The sequence below is a fragment of the Nerophis ophidion genome, linkage group LG01, assembly GCF_033978795.1.
Source record: "Nerophis ophidion isolate RoL-2023_Sa linkage group LG01, RoL_Noph_v1.0, whole genome shotgun sequence".
NCBI classification, from domain to species: domain Eukaryota; kingdom Metazoa; phylum Chordata; class Actinopteri; order Syngnathiformes; family Syngnathidae; genus Nerophis; species Nerophis ophidion.
The window spans coordinates 42,213,496-42,222,817 of record NC_084611.1 but is presented as its reverse complement, the minus strand read 5'-3'; the positions used below and the strand labels follow the sequence as shown (position 1 = coordinate 42,222,817).

General features: G+C 39.5%; 1 protein-coding gene across 5 annotated transcripts in view; it reads right to left on the bottom strand.

Moving 5' to 3' along the window:
- The window catches only part of LOC133554611 (zinc finger protein 135-like), a 42,717-nt gene extending 36,819 nt beyond the window's left edge, over positions 1 to 5,898 (bottom strand). For 4 of the 5 annotated variants that reach the window (XM_061903562.1, XM_061903578.1, XM_061903587.1 and 1 more), the window contains exon 1: positions 213 to 524. In XM_061903562.1, coding sequence (XP_061759546.1) covers positions 213 to 324 — 112 coding nt within the window. In that variant the 5' untranslated portion in view covers positions 325 to 524. Of the gene's footprint in view, positions 1 to 212; positions 525 to 5,683 lie in introns of those variants that run through there. The other variant, XM_061903569.1, reaches the window with a different exon arrangement.
- Positions 5,899 to 9,322: the final 3,424 nt, after the last annotated feature.

Below are 9,322 nucleotides of genomic sequence, written 5' to 3'. Positions count from 1 at the left end.
TAGTAAGTAGAGTTTGAGTAGAAAATGTCGCATTGCTTTGACATATTTTTGTTCCCTCTGATTAGAACTCCATTGAGATTGTGGTGTTCAGGCTAACAACATGGCTGCTCTTTGTTTAACTTGTTCAACAACGTCTGCTAATTTCTCATTAACGCTTATATCACGGCTTAAGATAGCTTCCAAAAGACGCCGTAGTCCATCGACTCACTCACCTTTATCTGCAACGTTCCCATTTTTCTCCATTGATGATTTGCTGGTAGTTGGTGACGCTGACTCTTGTCTTTTACCACAAGTCGCCATCTTAGCATAGCAGTTGTCGTCCATGTTGTAACAAGTCCGAAACCTTTGTGTCCGGTAGCACTCCAATGCTTTAAACTTCACTTCAGCTTCCTGAGCTTTAGAAAAGACAAATATGTGAGGTATACATTGTAATGTTCACTGTGAATCAGTACAGCTGTTCGACTATAATGTTGACTGAGCAGTCCTCCCCTCTCTGGTTGATCTGGGTTGCCAGATAGGAAATGACAAATCTTCTTCTTCTTCTTCTTTTGTTTTTATGGCGGTTGGCAAGCAACCTTCTGGTGTGCATTACCGCCACCTACTGTAATGGAGTGTGGACCGAGGTGGATCCCTACTCTATATTCTTTTACTTAACCCAGTGTTTTTTAAATATGTGTATATTGCTTTATATCCTATGTTTTCTGAATGCAATCCTAATATATCTCCCACTTCTAACCTAATATTTTCTTTTGCTAACTTATTTTCCAGTATTTCTCTTTCTCTATTATATTTCCTACATTGTATTAAGACATGGTCAACATTTTCTATCTGGTGGCAAAAATCACACAGCCCTGTAGTATGTTTGCCTATCAATTTTAGTGAACTATTTAGATATGTATGGCCTAATCTCATTCTAGTAATAATGTCTTCTTCTTTCCTATTTCTACCCCCTCCTCTCATTACACCTACTTTCCTCTGGACTTTGTAAAACTCTCTACCTTTTGTTTCCTTATTCCAATTATCCTGCCACTTTTTATTGTGTTCTATCTTAATTATGCTCTTCACTTCTTCTTTACTGTGCTTAATCTCCATGTTTACTTCTGTTTTAGTGGTTGCTTGTTTTGCGTATCTATCAGCTAACTCATTTCCCTCAACTCCTACATGAGCAGGAACCCAGAGAAATGTTACCACACCTCCCGCTTTATTTATTCTGTAGATTGCCTGAACTATTTCATAAACTATATCTAGTCTTGTTTCTGATGTTATGTTTTTTATGCTCGTCAATGCACTGCTGGAGTCCGAGCACACGACTACTTTCCTAGCTTTGTTTTCCTCTATCCAGTTAACTGCCATATAAATTGCTACCAATTCCCCCGTAAAAACAGATAGTTTATCACTAATTCTTTTATTCAACACTATATTTCTCTGTGGGATAACTGCAGCAGCTCCTACTTTACTATTTATAGTTTTTGATGCATCTGTGTATATCATAATATTATCAAAAAACATTTCCTCAATCCGTTGTTCTATTTGGTAACTATTTAAATGTCTATTCTTCAGTAACTGCATGTCTACCTTTGGGTTTTCATACATCCACGGTGGTATTGCAGGAATTGGTACTGTAGGGCTCACTTTAATATTGTCAATTTGTGTTTTTTTACATATATCTCCTATTATCCACCCAAAACTATTCATTTTTTTCTTCCCTTTTTCTTGGCAATTTATTAGCACTTGACGGGTTGGATGTCCTTGCTTGGATCCTTTTAAGTTTGCCCAATAAACTGCTGAGAGTTGATCTCTCCTCATGTCCAAAGGTTTTTCATTCATTTCTACTTGTAATGCTGCCACTGGAGTAGATTTAGTAGCTCCACAACATAATCTTAACGCCTGCGACTGGATCCGGTCTATTTTCTCAAGTAGAGTTTTTGAAGCAGATCGATAAATAATGCATCCGTAGTCGATAACAGACCGAATTAAAGTGATATATATTGTTTTCAATGTTAACCTATCAGCCCCCCAATCTTTACCCCTCAAAGCCCTCATTATATTTAACACCTTTTTACTTTTCTCCATTATCTTGCTGATGTGGGTTGACCAGTTAATATTTTTATCAAACCATATTCCTAAATATTTAAAAACTTGTACCTCTTCTATGTTTTCTCCATAGAGTTTTATTTGGAGCTTGTTTTGTATTTTCCTCTTCGTAAAATGTATGACTTTTGTCTTTCCAACAGAGAATCTTAAACCCCAAGCCGTCCCCCAGTCTTGAACATTATTTACCGCTTTTTGAATCTTCTTTTCTATATAATTTGTATTTCTACCTCTCTTCCACATCACTCCATCATCAGCAAACAATGCCACCTCCACTAACCCTTCCACTTCACTAAAAACTTCATTTATCATGATGGAAAATAGTACTGGACTTATTATACTCCCTTGTGGGGTCCCATTTTCCACTTTGTATTCTCTACTATATTCATTTTCTATCTTTACTAATAATGTTCTACTTGTTAAAAAGTCTTTTATCCATCTGTACATTCTTCCTCTAATCCCAATCCTATTTAGTTTCATCAGCAACCCCTGTTTCCACAACATATCATACGCTTTCTCTATGTCAAAAAATACCGCAATTATACTTTCTTTATTTATTTGTCCCTTTCTAATTTCCTCTTCCAGCTGCACTGCTGGGTCATTTGTGCTTCTTGCTTTGCGAAAACCACTTTGGTAGTTTTTTATAATTTCTTTTGACTCTAAATAATATATTAATCTTTCATTAATCATTTTTTCCATTACTTTGCCCAAATTTGAGGTCAATGCAATCGGCCTATAATTTCCTGCCTCTTCCGGATCTTTCCCTGGCTTGCATATTGGAATTATTACAGCTGTTTTCCACTCATCTGGTAATTTTCCTTCTTCATATATCCTATTATATAATTTCAAGACCACTTCTTTGCCGATGCTACCTAAATTTTTGATCATTTGATAACTCACCAGGTCTTTCCCTGCCGTCGTATTTTTAACTTTTTTTAAAATTCGAACCATTTCATCCAAAGAAAATGTCATATCCACAGTGTTGATAAAACTATTATCGTTGTCTTCCTTCATTTCCTCAATATTTACACTAATTGTTTCTTCTCTCTTTTGTTTTTCTACATTTTTCAAATTATCATTACTGTGGACTTTAACAAAGGTTTTTGCTAAAAGTTCTGCTTTTTCTTTATTTCCTACCACACTCCGCATTCCATCTTTCATCACATGATTTTTATGTTCTTTTCTGAGCCCTGACATTCTCTTGATCATTCCCCACACCTGGCTTAAAGGAGTAGTTCTATTTAGTGTTTCACAAAAAGTTCTCCAATGGTGTTTTCTTGTTTTTTTAATAACATACCTTACTCTAGCTTGATGCCTTTTATACTGGATCATGTCTTGGAAATTATGTGTTCTTCTCAATATTCTAAATGCTCTATTCCGTTCTTGTATTGCATCTGTGCACTCTTGTGTCCACCACGGCACTATCTTCCTTCTTCTCCCTATACTATTCCTTGGTATGCTCTGTTCGGCTGCTTCTATTATGCACTTTGTAATATCTGTATTTAATTGTTCAATATCTTGATTTATATCTACTTCCTTTAAAGTTATGTCGGTAATTTCCCTAAATTTCTCCCAGTCACCATGATTATACTTCCATCTTCCTTCTATCCTAGTGCTTTCTGTCCTATGATTTATGTTTATGTGAATGACGATTGGATAGTGATCACTTCCCATTGTGCTGTATTTATTTACTTCCCACTCCACCTTTCCTGCTAACCCTTGTGACACTAGTGTTAAATCTATTGCTGTTTCTTTACCCGTGACGACATCTAACCTTGTTCCCGACCCATCATTCACACACACCAGTTCTTTTTCCTCCAAAAGTGCTTCCAATGTATCCCCATTCCAGTCATCCCTTTCACCCCACATTGTGCTATGTGCATTAAAGTCACCACACCAAATAATATTGCCACTCCAGTGCTCCATTATTGTTTCTAGTTGGTGAATTTCTAATTTCTTGCATGGATTATAGAAGTTTAGTACTTTGTATCTTTCTTTATTATTCCATACTTCTACTCCTACTATCTCTAGTTCTTGTTTTACTTTTAATATTGAATAATGCATATCTTCCTTAATAAATATGGCACATCCTCCTCCTTGCCCATCATTCCTATCTTTACGTATCGTTATATATCCTTTTATTATAAAGTTTAATTTTGGCTTCAGCCATGTTTCTTGAATACATATTATATGTGGTTTATTTTTCATATTATTAATATATCCCTTTAATTCCTGTCCATTTGCTATCAGACTTCTGGCATTCCACTGAACAATTAACATGGCGTTGGATTGTGGTAACATGACTCGGTCTCGTCTACTCTCTGTAGCTCACCTTGCACCTGTTCCCAGGATAATTCTTTTAAATTTAAAAACTTTGCTGCTGCTTTGACAATTATTTTGATTTTCTCAGTCTTGTTTCTAGCCTGTTCTGTACAATTTATTACATAAGCCAGGAATACAACTAGTTTATCCATGGAAATTCCTGTATTTGCTGCCTCTTGTTTTTTATTTCTTGAACTATTTTCACTTCTGTCCTGTTCTGCACTTTCTTGATTTCTTATTTTAACTGCCTCTGCATAAGTAATATTTCGTTCAACTCTGATTTGCTGTACTTCTGTTGCCTGTTTTCTTATGATGCAGCCCCCATACGCTGCTGTGTGATTCCCGCCACAATTACAACACTTGACCTGTTCATTTTCTCCACATTGTCCATATTCATGCTCCCCTCCACACCTTCCACATCTCATTTTAGCATTACACACACTAGCTATGTGCCCATAGCGTTGGCACTTGAAACAACGTACTGGGTGTGGCACGTAAGCTCTAACATAGAAGCTTAGATACCCAATCATGATTCTCTCTGGTAGGACCTCCTCTGCAAATTGCACTAGCACGGATTCGCTCTCAGTCTTTTCACCGTTCCTAAATGCCATCAATCTTTTCATCGTAGTGACAGTTCCTCCTTTTATTTCTCTTTTCAGATCATCTAAATTTTCTCCTCTTGGGATTCCTGTCACGACTCCTCTTGCCCCCTTCCGTTCTCCCACTTCGATTTTTTCCTTTATTATTTTGTTGCACAGTTTTTGCAATCGCATTGCTTTGTTCTTTTGCTCTCCATTTTTGCATTTAATCAACAGCCGTCCGTCCCTGAGCACCTTCGCTATCTCCACCTCTCCAATGTCCTTCTTTAATCCCTTAACCAGAGTCATCAAACTAATGTCATTCATATCTTGGTTTGATTTAAATGTATAAATTATCTTATATTCATCCATCATAACCCTTTTCCTCTTATCAACCTCTTCATCGTCTTCATGCACTCTTTTAGTACTCGCCTTTCCTTCACTCCCTCCTCTCCCCTTCTTTCCTCTCTCCCCTCTAGTCCTATCCATTTCCATACTATCCTCATACATCCCGTCACTATCCCCTTCCATCTCGATCCAGTCACAAAACAGCTTATGCTCAACCGCCAAAACAGATTTAGATACTCTCGCCGCCGCCAAATTCACTCCAAATGTTTGGTAGTTCCGCGTCTCTCCTCCACCTCGTGTCCGACCGGAAATGACAAATTATCGTAGCCGAAGCTCATATGCACCTTTTCAGCCAGAAGGAAGCATGTTTTTCCAGAGATATTTTTTCCCAACTGTGCTGTTAGATTTATTTAAAGGTAAAATAACATCAAATGTTATAGTGTACTGTATATGGTGGTTATTTGCGGTACAACATGGTTCCGAGCAACGCCAAATATGGACTTGCCAACCATGAGACTTCAGATCTCAAAAGGCTCGCGGGGATGTGTGTGTGTGTGTGTGTGTGTGTGTGTGTGTGTGTGTGTGTGTGTGTGTGTGTGTGTGTGTGTGTGTGTGTGTGTGTGTGTGTGTGTGTATATATTGATTTTATACAGCTGTGGCCGGGCCAAGTGATTAGGACACCTGATTCTCATCATTTGGATGGGTGGCCAAATACTTTTGGTAATATAGTGTACCAACATACTCTTGAACCCAGTGGTTCTTAAACTGGGTTCGATTGAACCCCAGGGGTTCAGCAGAGCCTCTGCCGCGGAGGTCGAGACACACCCAACTCATCGTGTAAATAAAAACTTCTCCCTATCGGCGTATAGAGTGTCCGCCCTAAAAGAGGGTAGGTTGTGAGTTCAAACCCCGGCCGAGTCATACCAAAAACTATAAAAATGGGACTCATTACCTCCCTGCTTGTCACTCAGCATCAAGGGTTGGAATTGGGGGTTAAATCACCAAAAATTAATTCCGGGCGCGGACACCGCTGCTGCTTTCTGCTCCCCTCACCTCCCAGGGGGTGATCAAGGGTGATGGGTGAAATGCAGAGTATAATTTCGCCACACCTAATGTGTGTGTGTGACAATCATTGGTACTTTAACTTTTAACTTAATTATGGACACCCCTAAACAATGTTCCCTTTATTTTTTCCATCTGATTTGCAGGTGTGTAGTTTGCTGTGGTTCATGCATGGTTAATTTTGTCCATCCATCCATCCATCCATCCATCCATCCATGCATCCATCCATCTTTTTCCACTTATCCGAGGTCGGGTCGCCGGGGTAGCAGCCTCAGCAGGGAAGCCCAGAATTTCCTCTCCCCAGCCACTTCGTCCAGCTCTTCCGGGGGGATCCCGAGCCGTTCCCAGGCCAGCTGGGAGACATAGCCTTCCCAATGACCTCCAAACCCGGAGATGGCACTCCACCCTTTTCCGGGCGAGAACCATGGACTCAGACTTGGAGGTGCTGATTCTCATCCCAGTCGCTTCACACTCGGCTGCGAACCGGTCCAGTGAGAGCTGAAGATCCTGGCCAGATGAAGCCATCAGGAGCCATGGAGTTCATTTTGTGCACCAATAAAAACAAATAAACATTGTCTTGAATTTAAAAAAACAAAACCAAAACATTTTAATTTTTACTAAAGAAGGGGTTCGGTGAATGCGCAAATGAAATTGGCGGGGTTCCGTACCTCCAACAAGGTAAAGAACCACTGCTTTAACCTAAGTCAGGGGTCCCCAAACTACGGCCCGCCAGCGTCCAAAATCCGGCCCTGCAGAAAGTCCAAAGTTAAAAAAAATTAAATAATTACATTATTTTATTTTTAATATGAATTTTTTTCAAATCTGTCCTTTTTAATCCAATTTACTCTCCTAGCCGCTCAGGCAAATCATGTTATCGAAAAAAAGCATTTTCCCATCGATAACTTGACATCATCAGCGGCAATTACACGCTCTTTCAATCAATTAGTGCGCGAGGAATATATATATATATATATATATATATATATATATATACATATACATACATATATATATATATATATATATATATATATATATATATATATATATATATATATATACATATGTCTTGATTGGATTATCCAGAGAATAGTGCTCGATACCGTGGTAGAGCTCAGTATGTAGGTGTGGGAAAAATCACAAGACTGCTTCGTCTCTACAGAACTGTTTCATGAGGAGTTCCCTCAATCATCAGGAGATTTTAATGGAAGGATTCACATACAATGGTTTATATAGGGCACAGAGTGGGTGGGTACAGGCAGGCGTAGGGGCGTGGTGATTGGCTCATGTGTTACCTAGGAGGTGTTTCCGTCTGTGGCGGCATGTTGAAATGATTTCACTGCGCTTGTTGAGGGACGATAGATCTGGATGATATATAATAAACAGTTTCTCTTTATACATAGGTTGCATCTTTTATTACCACTGTTGTAAGGTGTGCTGGATGCAAGAATTTGCCATGTTATTGAATATTTGCGGTGGAAAGCATACTTTTTCCTCCACCCTGAAACAAAAGGAACGCAAAAGGAAACTTACGGATTCAAATCTACCAAGAACCCACCCACAGTCAAGGAATTAAAGGACTTTGAGAACGACATGCTCAAAATGATACAATCAGTCAAATTTAAGTCAGCCCGCAACCCATTCCTCACCAAGCTGAAAAATGACACGGAGCGCATCAAGAAAGTAAGCAACCTCATCATAGCCGCCGATAAAACCACAAACTTCTACAGAATGGACATACCAGAACATAACACTTTACTGGACAAAAGCATCACCAAATCATACAAAAAAGCGCAACCCAACACTTTACAGTACATCCACCTGGAAAACAAGCGGATCGCAACCAAACTGGACATTGAGGACAGGGTGGATGCCACAGCCAACAAAGAATCCTTCATCACATTGAAGGACCACAAACCCAACTTCGCAAATAACCCAACATGCCGACTAATAAATCCAACTAAATCAGAAATAGGAAAAATCAGCAAGATAATCCTGGACAGAATCAACACAAAAATCAAGGACAAAACACCACTCAACCAATGGAGAAATACAGCAGCAGTAATCAAATGGTTTAACAACATCCAAGACAAACAACAACACAACTTTATCTCCTTCGACATCGAAGAGTTTTACCCTTCCATCACGCAAGACCTACTGACCTAGACACTAAACTTCGCCTCGGACTACGACTCAATCACAGGCAACGAAAGAAACATCATCATCCACGCAAAGAACTCCATACTCATCCACAACAGTACACCATGGCAAAAAAAGAACAATTCAACATTTGACGTTACTATGGGGAGTTTTGACGGAGCAGAAACGTGTGAACTCGTTGGGAGTTTCCTCCTCTCCCAGCTTGCTAGCCTCAACCTGAACCTTGGTATTTACCGTGATGACGGACTGGCAGTGTGCCGCGCCTCGCCAAGGAGCAGCGAGAACACCAAGAAATGCATATGCCAAATCTTCAAAGAAAACGGCCTACGGATCACGATTGAAGCCAACAAGCAAACCGTCAACTTCCTCAACGTCACTTTCAACCTGAGAAATAACAGCTACCAACCATTCACAAAACCCAACACAACACTCCAATACGTGCACCATGACAGCAACCACCCACCCACCACCACGAAAATAATACCTACCTAAATTAATAAAAGCCTATCGATGCTGTCATCTAGCAAAGCTGAATTCGACCAAGCAACCCCCCCGTACCAGAAAGCACTTGATGAAAGCGGATACAACTTCACCCTCACCTATGAACCCACTCCAAGAAACCAACCAAAAAAGAGCAAAAAAACAAAACAACATCATCTGGTACAATCCGCCATTCAGCAAAAACCTCTCAACCAACATCGGCCACAAGTTCCTCACTCTGATCAACAAACACTTCCCCAAAGGCAACACCCTAAGAAAAA